The sequence below is a fragment of the Ahaetulla prasina genome, chromosome 7, assembly GCF_028640845.1.
Source record: "Ahaetulla prasina isolate Xishuangbanna chromosome 7, ASM2864084v1, whole genome shotgun sequence".
Lineage (NCBI taxonomy): Eukaryota > Metazoa > Chordata > Lepidosauria > Squamata > Colubridae > Ahaetulla > Ahaetulla prasina.
In genome coordinates, this window is record NC_080545.1 from 96,702,243 (window position 1) to 96,718,623 (window position 16,381).

The 16,381-nt window shown below is 42.8% G+C and overlaps 1 protein-coding gene across 1 annotated transcript in view; it reads right to left on the reverse strand.

Moving 5' to 3' along the window:
- Positions 1-16,381, reverse strand: part of LOC131202597 (TRPM8 channel-associated factor homolog) — a 54,951-nt gene that overhangs the window by 13,269 nt on the left and 25,301 nt on the right. The window contains exons 9-10 of the mRNA XM_058191700.1: positions 370-803; positions 143-237 (exon numbers count right to left, since the gene is read on the reverse strand). Coding sequence (XP_058047683.1) covers positions 143-237; positions 370-803 — 529 coding nt within the window. The remainder of the gene's footprint in view (positions 1-142; positions 238-369; positions 804-16,381) is intronic.

Sequence of the window (16,381 nt, forward strand, 5' to 3'; positions counted from 1 at the left end):
CAATTAGCTTAAAATAGACAAGGATGGGGAGGAGGGAGCAAGACGCATGGGAGGAGAGGAGGTGGCCGTCTTATCTTAGTGTGTTAAGGACCTGCAGAATATTAAATATATATCATGATGTGTAATTTAGAATTAATATTACCTGCAATTTTGCGTTGAGGGTGGAGGATGGGAATAATAAAGTGACTGTTGTTGCTGGAGGAGCATACATGCCAGTGCTTCTCCAAGCTTCATTTCCTAAAAGCAAAGTATAAAATTTTTCAGAGGGTCATGTTTATATACATAAATGAAAAATAATGTCCTGCACACACAGGTCATTATCTTGAAAGAAGAAGCACTATATTCAAAATTAAGAACAACATTTCATACCTTTATTGCTTCCATTTACTTGAATGTTTTGAGGAGGTGCTATAGGATAAGAATTTGGATCATTTGGCATCAGGCTGGGTACTAAGGCTTGAAACTCTGGCAGAACATTATAGAGCACAGAAGCTATTTGAAGTAAGATGGCTTGGTCTGAATTAGCTTGGATTCGGTTATGTACACTGACCTCAGGAATCCCTTTAATCTGAACCAACTCTAGAGCTTCTTCATGAACTGAAGAGAAAGGACGGGAGTTTGTAGCTGGGATCTCAAGGAATATTGCAATTTCTTGCACCAACCTCTGCCGCCACAAGGAATATGTTGTTTCTAGAATCAGTTCATTTTGAATATGTTCCTTGAACTTCAAGAATGCTTTCCGGAAATGATAAGTGGAAGCTATTTCGCAGGCCTCTCCGGCAGGAGAGCTGTTTTCAGGAATTATTACACGATCACCCCATAACAGGCACCCCTTGAGCCGAGCTCATCTCGTTTTTAACAAATTCTTTGAACCGTTAGCCCGGTAGCAGCGGCCACCCTCTCTGTACCCAACCGAGTACAGTCCTTAACACAATGTCCCGTATGATGCCCGAGCCACTTCCTTAGATGTGACTGGGCCAGAGTCCAAAGAGTCAATAAGTAGGATGGGTGTCCCGGGTGGGGTCTTGATCGCCCCTGGTAGTGGGCATCGGCTCAATCGTCTGCATGCCCCACTTCTTTTCCTGGTCGATGCTGCAGCTTGTATGCAGATAGCGGCTAAGAATATAGTCCATCGGGTCAAGCGTGGCGAAAGTGCCACAGGCGTTGGCGATCGCCAGCCAGTATTCCTAATAGCGGTCTGTGGTCAGTCACGATTTCAAAATTCCGCCCAAAGACATACTCATGGAATTTCTTGACCCCTGACACAATGGCTAGTGCTTCTTTGTCTAATTGGCTGTAGTTCCTCTCTGGGAGGACATCGTTCTGAGTAGAACGCTATAGGGCTTCTGTGCGTTTGGAAGTCTATGGCTGAGTACAGCCCCCACCCCATAAGGAGGCGCCATAAACCAACACTAGGGGTAATGAGTCGTGATATTGGATGAGCAGGCTATCACTTGAGAGCAGGTTCTTTACTGCTTCAAAAGCCCTATTTTCTGACTTTCCCAAGACCAAACAGTATTTTTCCTAAGAGCCTATGCAGCGGTTCCATAGCACGGTTGCTTTGTTCTTTAAAAGACCGCGTAAAATTAACCAATCCCAGGAATGCCTGCAGCTCTGCTTTGTTTTAGCGCTGGAGCCTTCTAATTGCCTTAACCTTGCTCTCAGTAGGGTGAATTCCTTTCTTGTCTATCCGTAGCCCAAGAAATCGACGGATCCGACCCCTATCTGCCCTTTATTTGTCATGACCTGTAATCCGGCTGTCCGGAAACTGCTGAAGCCCTATCATAACCGCTTCCCCAGTTCCTGCATGTTTTGCCCTGAAATTAGGTCATCATCGAAGTAAGGAACTACCCTGGGAGCCCCTGCAGTAGTCGCTCCATCAGGTTTTGAACAGCCCTGGTGCCACACTGACCCCAAATTGTAATCGGTGCACTTGAAGGCACCCCTGCGTCAATCGTTTGGGCTTGGCTGTGCGGGCGTCTACTGGCAGTTGTTGGTAGGCTTGGGCCAAGTCTAACTTTGCAAAGACTTGCCCTTGCCCCAAAGAGTGCAATAAGTGTTGCACCACGGAACCGGTAAGCGCTTTTCTGTAAGGCTTTGTTAGCGTCGCCTTGTAGTCAGCGCAAATTCTAATTGACCCGTCCGGTTTTATGGGGTGACGATTGGCGTCTCCCACCTTGCGTGATCGACTGGCACCAAAATCCCTTGATTAATGAGCTTATCCAGCTCCTTATCAATTTTGGTTTTAGGGCAAAGGGACCTCCTCGCCTTAAGCCTAATAGGGGGCTACCTGGGGTCTAAGTTGAAGGAAATAGGGGTCCCTTGTACTTGCCCAGGCAGTCCTTGAAGACATCTTCGAACTCGTTAAAGAGAATGTCTTTCAGGTTACAGTCACTTGTAGATGCCAGTCACCCCATGCCCAGGGCACGAAACCAGTCTAGTCCCAACAGACTGGGCAGAGTTCCTTCGACGATCGTGATGGGCAGGGTCTTTTTTATGTGGACCATACTCGACTCGGACGGAGGTGGTCCCTCGAACAGGGATGCGATTCCCTGGTAGTCGTGCACTGTAGCCAGCCGTGCTTGCAGGTGGCGCTTTCGACGGACGGCAGCGACCGCCAGAGTGTCCCAGGACATGATGGTGATCGCTGATCCCGTGTCTACTTCAAGCCTGCACCGTACTCCCTCTTGGGCTTTGTGAAGATCTTCTTTTTCCACTTTGGTTGAGGCGCGGCCTATAATGACAGTCGTTTGGTTAGACTTGCGCCTTTCTTGTTTGAACCAATCGCGGGCCGCCTTTCCGGTTCCGCCTGATTGGTCGATTTGAATTTTCGGCGGAAGGTTGGGCCGCTCTGCAGACCTGAGCTAAGTGCCCTTTCTTCCCACACCGCCCGGCATGCGTCTTTAAACCTGCAGCGTTGGCGCTGGTGCTGCCCTCCGCAGCTTCCGCACCGTCACGGTCCTCAGCGTTTCTCGGTCCGGCAGACCCTTCCTCATCTCGCCCTCACCGTCGGATTCGGACTGAACCTCCTCCTGGTGTACTGGCGTTGGCTTTGCGCTCACCTTGGATTGAAGAGGCTTTTGCAGGTCTCTGCTGCTTTAGTAGACATTTCTGTGCTCTGGCTTCGTCCAGGCGGTGGCTAGTGTCAGGTTGCTCTTGGCTAGCAGCCGTCGCCGGACGGATGTCCTTGACCCCTCGGATGAGTTGCTCGAGTAGCACCTCGTCTAGTCTCGGTATCCGCAGTCCTTGGGCGCTCTTCTTAAAGCGGCCATGTAGTCACCGATGGACTCGCCCTCCATCTGTCTACGTTCTCCAATTCAAACCGCTGCACGTATTTGGGCGTGGTGCGAAATGGTTCTTCAGCAAAGTCTGCAGAGTCGGCCACGATACCGATTGTCGGCGTTGGCTCTGCCAGGGCTTCCGCAATCTGACCTCCGCCCACAATGGCTTAAGAAGTAAGCCCGCTTGCGGTTATCAGGATCCTGTAGTTCGTTGGCTTCTGAAAGCTTTGAAACGGGTCATATATGTTCCCCATTTCTCCTTGACCGGGTTGTATGCAGTGCGGGTGGCGGTTTGCCATTTCGCGTTTCTGCCCTGAGTTTGCTGGGTTCGAACTATCGTGCTTCAGCTCGGTTCTGGTTCTCCACAGTGAGTCCACTTAGTGTTAATTGAGGGAGTGAGATCCAGTTCACAGCCCCTCCATTGTAGGTTACCTCAGGGTTTGATTCCCTCTCCCTATTTAACATTTACATGAGGCGGCTGGGTGAAGTGATCTGTTGTTTTGGATGAGATATCATCAGTAAGCTGATGACACCCAGCTTTATGTCTCTATCCTGGGCCCCTTGATTGATGGTATGAATGTCCTATCCCAGTGTCTGGAGACTGTTGGGGACTGGATGGAATGAAATGGGCTCTGACTCAATCCCAGCAAGACCAAGCATCTGTAGTTATTTGGGCCCTCTGGAGATAAGATTCTTCCATCTTTAGTTCTGGATGGGGTTGCATTACCCCGTACCGATTCAGTGCACAATCTGGGGATCCTCCTAGAATCACGGCTCCCGCTCGAAGAGCAGATAGCAGCTATGGTTAGAAAGGCCTTGGCACAGCTTCATATTATGTGTCAGTTGTGTCCCTGGACCACAAGGCTCTACTCAATCACTTATTCCCTTGTAACCTCTTATTTAGACAACTGCAACACACTCTACATGGGGCTGCTGCCCCTGAAGAGCATTCGGAAACTTCAACTGGTACAGAATCAAATAGTGTAAGTGGTAAATGGTGCCAAATAGACAACACATATAATATCTCCATTACTGCATGGGTTGTATTGATTACTGGCATTTTTTCAAGTGTAATTCAAGGTGCTGTTGTCACCTTTACAATCCTGTATGCCTTGGGAACAGGTTACATGAGGGCAGTGGTAGGATCCTGCCAGTTTAACAACAGGTTGGTGATTGTGCGCTTTGCGCGCATGTGTGCACTCCACGCAGTTTTATGAAAATTTACCTTCCACGTTACTGCTGGGGAGTAACATAGCTGAGGCATGGCAATCCGTTCTGCTGCCCGAATCAGCTGAGAAGTCAGTAAAGCACAGGGTCAGGCGGGCGGGCCCACCTGATCGTTAGAGAAAACTGATTCACTCCCAGCTGATCGTCAGAGCTACCGGTTCACCCGAACCGGTCCGAAGCAGTAGAATCCCACCCCTGCTTGAAGGGCTGCCTCTTTCCAAAAGTCTATACCTGTCCAATTTAATAATAATAATAACAGAGTTGGAAGGGACCTTGGAGGCCTTCTAGTCCAACCCCCGCCCAGGCAGGAAACCCTACACCATCTCAGACAGATGGTTATCCAACATTTTCTTAAAAATTTCCAGTGTTGGAGCATTCACAACTTCCGCAGGCAAGTCATTCCGCTTATTAATTGTTCTAACTGTCAGGAAATTTCTCCTTAGTTCTAAGTTGCTTCTTTTCTTGATCAGTTTCCACCCATTGCTTCTTGTTCTGCCCTCAGGTGCTTTGGAGAACAGCCCGACTCCCTCTTCTTTGTGGCAACCCCTGAGATATTGGAACACTGCTATCATGTCTCCCCTAGTCCTTCTTTTTATTAAACTAGACATACTCAGTTCCTGCAACCATTCTTCATATGTTCTAGCCTCCAGTCCCCTAATCATCTTTGTTGCTCTTCTCTGCACTCTTTCTACAGTCTCAGCATCTTTTTTACATCGTGGCAACCAAAACTGAATGCAGTATTCCAAGTGTGGCCTTACCAAGGCATTATAAAGTGGCAGTAACACTTCACGTGATTTTGATTCTATCCCTCTGTTTATGCAGCCCAGAACTGTGTTGGCTTTTTTAGCAGCAGCTGCACACTGCTGGTTCATATCTAAATGGTTGTCCACTAGGACTTCAAGATTCCTCTCACAGGTACTACTATTGAGCAAGGTATCACATATACGGTACCTGTGCATTTTGTTTTTTTGGCCTAAATGTAGAACCTTACTTTTTTCACTGTTGAATAGATAGCGCCCAATGTTCAAGTCTGTCAAGATCCTTCTGTAACTTAAGCCTATCTTCTGGAGTGTTGGCTATTCCTGCCAGCTTGGTGTCATCTGCAAATTTGATGAGTTCCCCATCTATCCCCTTTTCCAAGTCATTGATGAAGATATTGAAGAGTACTGGGCCTAAAATAGAGCCTTGGAGTACTCCACTGCATACTTCCCTCCATGTGGATGTAGTTCCATTGAGGACTACACCTTGAGTGCGGTTGGTCAGCCAGTTAGAATCCATCTGGTGGTGGTGCTGTCTAACCCACATTGTTCTACTTTATCTAGTAGTAGGTTAGGGTCTACTTTATCAAATGCTTTACTGAAGTCCAAGTAAATTATATCGACAGCATTCCTCTGGTCTACTAATTTTGTCACTTTGTCAAAAAAATGCAATACGATTAGTCTGTCATGATCTGTTTTTGACAAACCCATGTTGGCTTTTGGTTATTACTTTGTTTGCTTCTAGGTGTTCGGTGATTCGTTGCATGATTATCTTTTCCAGAATCTTCCCCGGTATTGAGGTCAGGCTGATAGGCCTGTAGTTTCCTGGATCTGTTTTTTTTTTTCCTTTTTTGAAGATGGGAACTACATCAGCTCTTTTCCAGTCCTCTGGCAGCTCCCCTGTGCTCCAGGATCTTTGAAAGATATAGTTCAGTAGTTCTGAGATCTCGTCTGCCAGTTCCTTCAGAACCTTGGGGTGTAATCCATCCGGTCCTGGTGATTTGAACTTGTCTAGAGTAGACAGGTGTTCACTTACCATTTTTTCCATATTTTAACTTGTGTTCCTAATCTGTTTTTTGTGATGCTGTTTTTGATAGGTTGGATTGTTTTTTCCTTTTGTGTAAAGACAGATGCAAAATATGAGTTAAGTAGATCTGCTTTCTCCCTGTTGCTTGTCACGTTCTTGCCACTTTCTCCCAGCAATGGGCCAATTGTTTCCTTGACTTTTGTCTTGTTTTTAACATGTTAGAACAAGCTTTTTTTGTTATTTTTTACTTTGTTGCTAGCCTTTGTTCATTGTGAGCCTTAGCTTTCCTCACTTCATCTTTACAGGCTTGGGCTATTTGCTGATATTCTGCCTTAGTTATTTGGCCCTCTTTCCACTTTTTATAGTTGTCCTTTTTGTCTTTCAATTTGTCAGATAGTTTTTTATGCATCTATGCTGGTTTCTTTTAAGAACTATTATTTTTCTTCCTCATCGGTATTGTGCTAGACTGGGCTTTTATAATCTCACTTTTCAAAATTTCCCAAGCTTCTTGAGTTGTTTTCCCCTTGAAGATTCTCATCCATGGAATCCGTCTCAAGCTTCTCTCTAAGTTTATTGAAATTAGTTCTAAGAGAGCTAGAGAAAGTCCAAGACTCTAGTTTGACTTTGTTCTACTACTTGTATTTTCTTAATGTCGAATTCCAATATTGCGTGATCACTTGACCCCAAGGTTCCTGTAGCTTCAACACCTTCTATCATTTCATCTCTGTTAGTGAGAATTAAGTCCAGTATGGCTGATCCCCTTGTTGCCTTCTCTACTTTTTGGGAAACAAAGTTGTCTGCTAGGTTTGTTAGGAACCTGTTGGATCTTCCACTTGGTGCAGAGTTTGTCTCCCAGTTGATGTCAGGGTAGTTAAAATCCCCCATTACTACTGTGATGTGCTTCCTACATACTTTAGTTAGCTGACTAGCAAAAAGTTTATGTACTTCCTCTGTTTGGTTGGGTGGCCTATAGTATAGACCTATGACAATATCATCCCGCCCCTCTTTTATATTGACCCAAATGCATTCAAGATGATTTTCATCATTGTTGTGCTCTATTTCTGTTTGATCTAGCAAACTTGATTCTAGCAAACTAGCAAAATTTGATCTAGCAAACTGGGCATGCTGCTGGTCCCATCAACCAAAGAGTATCCACTGGCCAGAATTAGAAGATAGGCCTATTCTGCAGTAGCCCCTCCCTGTGGAATATCCCCCCACTTTGGAGGCTCAGGGCAAAGGATATTGGCTGAAAATCAACATATGAAATATTTAATGTTTGCTCATATCCTCGTACAAACTGAATCCACTTCTGGTTAATAAGATTCATTATTTATAAAGAAGGCTAGATGAATCTGAGTCAGAGAGCAGTCAGAGGAAAATTAAGTTCCTTGTAGGAGACACTTATAATTGATCTTCTGGGAATTGTGAGAACATGGCCTATTGTGATGCGTGGACTTCCGAGCTATTGTGATGCATGCACTTCCGAGCTAGTAAGGAAGGTAAGTAGATTTCACCCCTGCCTAGAGGTGAAGATCTCACCTCAAAATCAGGAGGCTATGAGTTCGATCCTAGGTAGAGGCAGATATTTCTCTCTCTGGGCACACTGAGAATATATCTGCTGAACGAAACTCCACATTGGAGACAGGAAGGGCATCCGGCCATTAAAACACTGTGCTAGCTCCATTCAGTTGCCCAGCTTCCATGCTGCAAGGGATTATGGGGTCATTAAAAGATGATGATGATGGGTTTCTGGAATTCTCTCTAACCCTTTAACAGCAGTGGACACAGGAAACATCTGTATATTCTCCTTGTGCAATGAACTAATATGTTGCATAAGTTTTTTTGTGTCTGCATTTCTGTTCTTTCACTTGAAGGGCTAATCGGTGTGTGTGTGTGTGTGTGTACATTTTGTCTGTGAGGTTCTGATCAGAGTAGGTGCATATGCGTTGCCTCTGTACATGGGGATTATGCTCCCCTCTCATGCTGTGTTTGTGTGTATCACCCAGTGGAAGACAGGACAAATGAGGAAAGCAGTGTGTGAGCCTTTGCAAGACAAATTCAGTTTTTCTCTGTGTATTGAGACATGGCACATAGACCCAAAAGGCTTGCACTGAGGGAGAACACTGTGGCGAAACAGACGGGGAAAAGCGAGCTTCGCCAAGCTCTGCGAATCCTCGGACCAACGAACCACCGTTTGAGGGGTCTTCGGACTGGAACTGTCCTATAGGGATGGTGAAGAAGAAGGGGCATCTCGGACGACCGAGAGGAACCGGCAAGTTCCTTGGAGGTTAGAGGAAATCTCTTTGACTCAACAGCGAGGGAGATGGCTATGATAGACATCACTAAGCTGGGGCAAATGGACCAAGTTATTGAGCAGGAGTGGTGAATTGGATGAAATATCGAAGCCGGGTGAGTGAATACCAACTCACAGAAAAGCACTCTAAACTTGACATTTGCAAAAAAAAAAAAAAATTGGCGGTGGAATAGCGGCTAAATTAAGAAGGACTGTAAACATACCAAAACAAAAGAAACGGAAGCAGTACTTAAAGACCCGAGAGAAATTTGACTTTTAAAATTGAAGTAGAGACCCCTCAAACAAAAAAGAAAAAATGGAACCCCTAATTCAAGCCGGAAATTTGGACAATTTGGAAACTTTTAAAACTGATTATGGATTACAAAAAGGGGGGAAAAACCAGAGGATTTAAAAATGCAGCGTGGTGGAATGTCTCTGATTTTCTTTTTCCTCTATGAATTGGAACTAAGTAAATTTGGATACAGATTTTAAATGGGACTAATTGGAAAAAATAAAAAGTTAAAGCAAAACAAGGCGCGGCTCTAAGTAAAGGAAACAAAATGGATACCTTCACTAATTGTGGATTAGAACTGTGGATTTGAAAGTGACACCCATGGACTAACAGTTATTGTGGAAAATTTTTCTACGGCGGTGATAAAGCTGGTGAGAACCGAAAGGGAGGATTTTGTCAATAAACTGTTAGACTTTGATAAGAATAAGAACTACAATTTTTAAAAATGGCACACAGAATAATTGAAATGATGAAAAAGATGCATATGACTTTTAAGCAAGAAATAAAAGAAATAATCACAAGACCGTATGGAAAACAGGATCCAGAAGAAACAAGAGCTGCTCCGGAATTGACAGCAAAAAAAGAATCCATGAAGCAAGAAAGGGCGTTGGAAGAGGAAGAAAAAAAATACTGATGATGAACTATTAAGTGACTATGTAATTTTAAAACAGTTTAAGGGGAAAGGCAAAAGAATCGGCATGACTTGAGTTTAACTCATAGAATCATCTATTACAATGTCCATCCTGTCGAAGACTACTTCAGCTTCAATTACAACAATACACGAGCACACAATAGATTTAAGCTTAATGTTAAGCGCTCCAATCTTGATTGCAGAAAATATGACTTCAGTAACAGAGTTGTTAATGCTTGGAATACACTACTTGACTCTGTGGTCTCTTCCCAAAATCCCAAAAGTTTCAACCAAAAACTGTCTACTATTGACCTCACCCCATTCCTAAGAGGTCTGTAAGGGGCGTGCATAAAAGCACAAGAGTGCCTACCGTTCCTGTCCTATTGTTTCCTTTCGTTATATCCAATTAATATGGTTATTACATACCCATACTTATATATATGCTTATATATTGTATAGTTATTTCATGCTTACGCTTATATATACTGTGTGACAAAATAAATAAAATAAAATAAATAAAAAGGGGGGAAAATAGAAAGGGAAATAGCACAAAGAAGCTGATGAAAGTAAATGAAAAAATACTGAAAACAAGAAGGGGGAAAAAACCAACAAGGTGGGAAGGAAGAAACAAGGGAAAAAAGAAGGGAAGGAAAAAATACAAAGTCAAAGGACTATATAGTGACTAATAGAGAAAAACAAAAAATGGGGGAAGAGGAAAAAAGGAGAATGGATAGAAATATAAGACAAGCAAAGAAAGCAAGGAATTTTAAGAAAAAAATGGAACCCCTAATTCAAGCCGGAAATTTGGACAATTTGGAAACTTTTAAAACTGATTATGGATTACAAAAAGGGGGGAAAAACCAGAGGATTTAAAAATGCAGCGTGGTGGAATGTCTCTGATTTTCTTTTTCCTCTATGAATTGGAACTAAGTAAATTTGGATACAGATTTTAAATGGGACTAATTGGAAAAAATAAAAAGTTAAAGCAAAACAAGGCGCGGCTCTAAGTAAAGGAAACAAAATGGATACCTTCACTAATTGTGGATTAGAACTGTGGATTTGAAAGTGACACCCATGGACTAACAGTTATTGTGGAAAATTTTTCTACGGCGGTGATAAAGCTGGTGAGAACCGAAAGGGAGGATTTTGTCAATAAACTGTTAGACTTTGATAAGAATAAGAACTACAATTTTTAAAAATGGCACACAGAATAATTGAAATGATGAAAAAGATGCATATGACTTTTAAGCAAGAAATAAAATAATCACAAGACTGTATGGAAAGAAAAAAGAGCTGCTCCGGAATTGACAGCAAAAAAAAGAATCCATGAAGCAAGAAAGGGCGTTGGAAGAGGAAGAAAAAAAATACTGATGATGAACTATTAAGTGACTATGTAATTTTAAAACAGTTTAAGGGGAAAGGCAAAAGAATCGGCATGACTTGAGTTTAACTCATAGAATCATCTATTACAATGTCCATCCTGTCGAAGACTACTTCAGCTTCAATTACAACAATACACGAGCACACAATAGATTTAAGCTTAATGTTAAGCGCTCCAATCTTGATTGCAGAAAATATGACTTCAGTAACAGAATTGTTAATGCTTGGAATACACTACTTGACTCTGTGGTCTCTTCCCAAAATCCCAAAAGTTTCAACCAAAAACTGTCTACTATTGACCTCACCCCATTCCTAAGAGGTCTGTAAGGGGCGTGCATAAAAGCACAAGAGTGCCTACCATTCCTGGCCTATTGTTTCCTTTCGTTATATCCAATTAATATGGTTATTACATACCCATACTTATATATATGCTTATATATTGTATAGTTATTTCATGCTTATGCTTATATATACTGTGTGACAAAATAAATAAAATAAAATAAATAAAAAGGGAGGGAAATAAAAAGGGAAATAGCACAAAGAAGCTGATGAAAGTAAATGAAAAAATACTGAAAACAAGAAGGGGGAAAAAACCAACAAGGTGGGAAGGAAGAAACAAGGGAAAAAAGAAGGGAAGGAAAAAATACAAAGTCAAAGGACTATATAGTGACTAATAGAGAAAAACAAAAAATGGGGGAAGAGGAAAAAAGGAGAATGGATAGAAATATAAGACAAGCAAAGAAAGCAAGGAATTTTAAGAAAAAAATGGAATTGAAATAAATTAAAGTTGAAATATTAATGAGATAAAGGTAAAGGTAAAGGTTCCCCTCGCACATATGTGCTAGTCGTTACCGACTCTACAGGGCAGTGCTCATCTCCGTTTCAAAGCCGAAGAGCCAGTGCTGTCCAAAGACGTCTCCGTGGTCATGTGGCCGGCATGACTCAACACCAAAGGCGCACGGAACGCTGTTATCTTTTTATTTTATTTTATTTTATTTTATTTTATTTTGTCACAACAGTATACACAAGCATCAACATAAAACAACAACACATCATATAAGCATATATATGACCAAAAGTATGCAATAACTATATTAATTTGATATAATGAAAGGAAACAATAGGACAGGAACAGTAGGCACTTCTGTGCTCTTATGCACACCCCTTATAGTCCTCTTAGGAATGGGGTGAGGTCAATAGTAGACAGTTTTTGGTTGAAGCTTTTGGGATTTTAAGAAGAGACCAGAGAGTCAGGTAATGTGTTCCAAGCGTTAACAACTCAGTTACAAAAGTCATATTTTCTGCAATCAAGATTGAAGCGGTTAACATTAAGTTTAAATCTATTGTTTGCTCTTGTATTATTGCGATTGAAGCTGAAGTAGTCTTTAACAGGAAGGACATTGCAACAGATGATTCTATGTGTTAAACACAGGTCTTGTCGGAGTTGGTGGAGTTCTAAGTTTTCTAATCCCAGGATTTCAAGTCTGGTGGTATAAGGTACTTTGTTGTTTTCAGAGGAGCGGAGAACTCTTCTTGTAAAATATTTCTGGATGCATTCAATTGTATTAATGTCAGAGATGTGGTATGGGTTCCAGACAGGTGAGCTGTATTCAAGAATAGGGCTAGCAAATGTTTTGTATGCTCTGGTTAGTACTGTAGAGTTTTTGGAAAAGAAGCTACGCAAAATTAGGTTTACAATTCTTAGAGCTTTTTTTGCTATATAGTTGCAATGGGCTTTGGCACTTAGGTCATTTGATATGAAAACTCCAAGGTCTTTAACAGAGTGGGGGTCATCTGTAAGGTAATGTCCATCAAGCTTGTACTTAGTGTTTGGGTTCTTTTTTCCAATATGTAAGACTGAGCATTTGCTGGTTGAGATTTGGAGTTGCCAAGTTTTAGACCAATCGGATACAAAGTCAAGGTCTTTTTGAAGGATAGTAGTATTGTTGGTGGTGTTAAATAGTTTAACATCGTCAGCAAAGAGAACACAATAATTTGAGATAAGGTCACAGAGATCATTTATGTATAGTATGAAGAGCGTTGGTCCAAGAACGCTGCCTTGAGGAATGCCACTTTTGACAGGAACAAGATTTGATAGAGCATTGCCAATTTTGACCACTTGTTGTCTGTTTGACAGAAAAGCAGTTATCCAATTGTGAAGAGGTCCTGAAATGCCGTAGGATTTTAGTTTTAGGAGAAGTTTATCATGTACTACTGAGCCAAAAGCTTTGCAGAAGTCTATGTAGATTGCATCTATTGCTTTGCCTTGATCTTGACCTTCCCACCAAGGTGGTCCCTATTTTTTCTACTTGCATTTTTACGTGTTTTCGAAACTGCTAGGTTGGCAGAAGCTGGGACAAGTAACGGGAGCTAACCCATTTACACGGCAGCACTAGGGATTCAAACCGCTGAGCTGCTGATCTTTCGATCGACAAGTTCAACATCCTAGCCCCTGAGCCACCGTCTCCCCTATTAATGAGATGGGAATATATAAATACTAGACTCTTTGAAATGATGGAAATGTCTGCTTGTTTTTTTTTTAAATTTTCTTTATAAGATTATGAATAACAATTTTAAAATGTTTATTGAAATGTAAAGAGATGATTGATGCTTTGCTATGGATGTTGCTATGGAGATCGAAAAGAACTTAGTAAATGGGAATATAGGGTTTTAACATAAATAAGAAAAGAAAAAGTGGGGGGAAAGGGATAGATTCGGCTAAAGATTAAAATTGGTGATGGAGGGTGAGATTAGAATAGGGAAATAAAAAAAAGGGAGGAAGGAAAATATATTGACAAAAACGTATAAGAGGTGTTGGAAAAAAATGGAACTGGATGTAATCATGTACCTGGCTGATATTTTGTTCAGAAAAGATACATTTTATGTTGTTGTTTGTGTGTAAAAATTAAAAAACATTCCCCCCCCCCCCCAAAAAAAGGTTGCGCTGCAATGGACAATATGCCAAAAATGTGGTAAAGTACCAGAACTCAAGCAGGGATGGGCTTCAAAAATTTTAGCAAGGGGTTCTCTGCCTGGTTGATAGGTGGGCGTGGCCCAATCGGCCTCCTGCACCAGGGCATTTTTGTCCTCCCCAGGTTCCAGAGGCTTTCCTTGAGCCTCCGGGAGAGCAAAAACGGCCTCCCCAGGCTCTGGAGTCCATAAATGGCCCTGTTTCTGGTCTTCCCGAACTCTGGTAGACTTGTTTTTCACTCTCCCTGAGCCTCCGCATGCGTCCTGCACTTACCTGCTTCCAAAACAGGCCCCATGGGGCAGGGGTGAAATGCTACTGGATCGGAGGGGATTGCGCAATCCGGTAGGATGGCGGCTGCTGGTTCGAAGGACCGGTAGCAAAAATCCCTGGCCCTGCCCCCCTGCCTCTGCTGAGCCGCATCATCTGCAGAGGTTTGGTTTTTTTTACTTTTAAAAGCCGGTTTTGCTTCAGCAGAAACAGGCCTTTAAAAGTAAAAAACAGCAGAACTTTACTTGTACTCTTACTTGTAGAAAACATGTTTTCTACAAGTAAAAGTAGAGATTTTAAGGCACTTACCTGATGGCTCTCTTTCCAGCCCAAAAGCTCTAGTTTCACTTTCAGTCAGACAGAATCAATCGCTCAGCTAATCTATTTCCTCGGTGATCAACTGGCTGGCTTTGCTGAGGAACTCTGGGATTTGAAGTCCACAATAAAATAAAATAAAATAAAATAAAATAAAATATTTGTGCAGCTTTCTGAGATTTGGTGTGTTTCTGTAGTGTTTCACTCTAACTACACAAACACACAAAATCTCAAAAAGCTGTATGTGGCATATTGTGTGTGTGTGTGTTAGTTGTGTATGTGTAAAGTGTGAAAGTTGGTTTTTGAGCTTTTTGTGGCTATGTGAAGTGTGAAGTGCAGCTGCTTTTACATTGTGTGTGAGTCAGTTGTGTTGTGTTGTGTGTAAAGTGTGAAAGTTGGTTTTTGGAACCTCTTATTGTTTTTTATACTTTGTTTATTATTTTTATTATTTATTGTTATTGGCCATGCCCACCAAGCCATCTGACCATCAAGCCACACCCACCAATTAAGCTACGCCCACAGAACCGGTAGGGAAAATTTTTAGATTTCACCCCTGCCGTGGGGACTCCTCGGAAGGGAGGGGTGGTCAGGACCAGCCAGGATTGGGATTTGGGGGTTCTCTGAACTGCATAGAATCTTAGCTAGAGGTTCTCCTGAACCCCTGCAAACCCGCAGCAGCAGACCCCTGATCTCAAATCAGGAGTATGACTGGGATAGAGACTTGATTAAACACGCGTGAATAAAGACTATAATCATATCGTCCCTTAACACAGAGGTTCCCAATCTTTTTCGCCCGCGGCTCCCCCGGAAATCCAACCTGCAACTGCGCATGCGCACCAGACGCCCCAGAAATGGCGCATCAGCGCCAGACCCAGCGGGCGCAGATATTCCGCGGCGCCCCCATGACGATAGCGCGGCTCCCTGGGGAGCCGCGGCTAACACTTTGGGAATCACTGCCTTAACACATATTTTCTTCAAAACTGTGCGCACCAGTTCCGTTAGCCTTTTTCTGCAGGACTTTCTATTCCTTGCACATTTTGTTACGTCTCTCTGAATCCAGACTTCTGCAGATTGTAAGATTGTGATGTAAGAATCCAGATTGTGGCTGTCTGGACAAGACAGAAGAGCCTCCTCTGCTTAAAATGCTTTCCTTCCTCATAACTGAAAATTTCATGTTTCCGTCTCTTTGTTTCTTCCAGAGAAGTCTGACTCAATTACTGAATAAGACTCCCAAACCTCAGCTGCCAATTTCAGCCCTATAACATGAAAGGGGGGGGGGGTGTGAAGTAAGAAAGCTTTTATTTTTTCCAATGCCTTCCTCTCCATTTGCAGCTCATTGCTTTGAATTGCAGGGGAAACTTATGGTTTCCTTATTCATAGGGAGATGGCCGACACACTCAGCCAGGACACCTCAAATGACAGTCGGCATCTCCCAAACATTATTAGGTTGTGCCCATATGGCATCTACCCTGGCCGTCGTGTTGCTGTGAAAGAACATGACACTCTGCTCCTGTATTTAATTTTAATTTTAAAAAGTTTTGCCCTAACTGAAGGATGCAAAGGTTTTCCAGAAGAGAGTTAAAGGTAAAGGTTCCCTTTGCACATATGTGCTAGTCGTTCCCGACTCTAGGGGGCGGTGCTCATCTCCGTTTCAAGGCCAAAGAGCCAGCGCTGTCTGAAGACGTGTCCGTGGTCCTGTGGCCGGCATGACTCAACGCCAAAGGTGCACGGAACGCTGTTACCTTCCCATCAAAGGTGGTCCCTATTTTTCTCCTTGCATTTTTTACATGCTTTCGAACTGCTAGGTTGGCAGAAGCTGGGACAAGTCACGGGAGCTCACCCAGTTACGCAGCACTAGGGATTCGAACTGCTGAACTGCCGACCTTTTGATCAACAAGCTCAGTGTCTTAGCCACTAGATCTGCCAATTAGCATGGAAG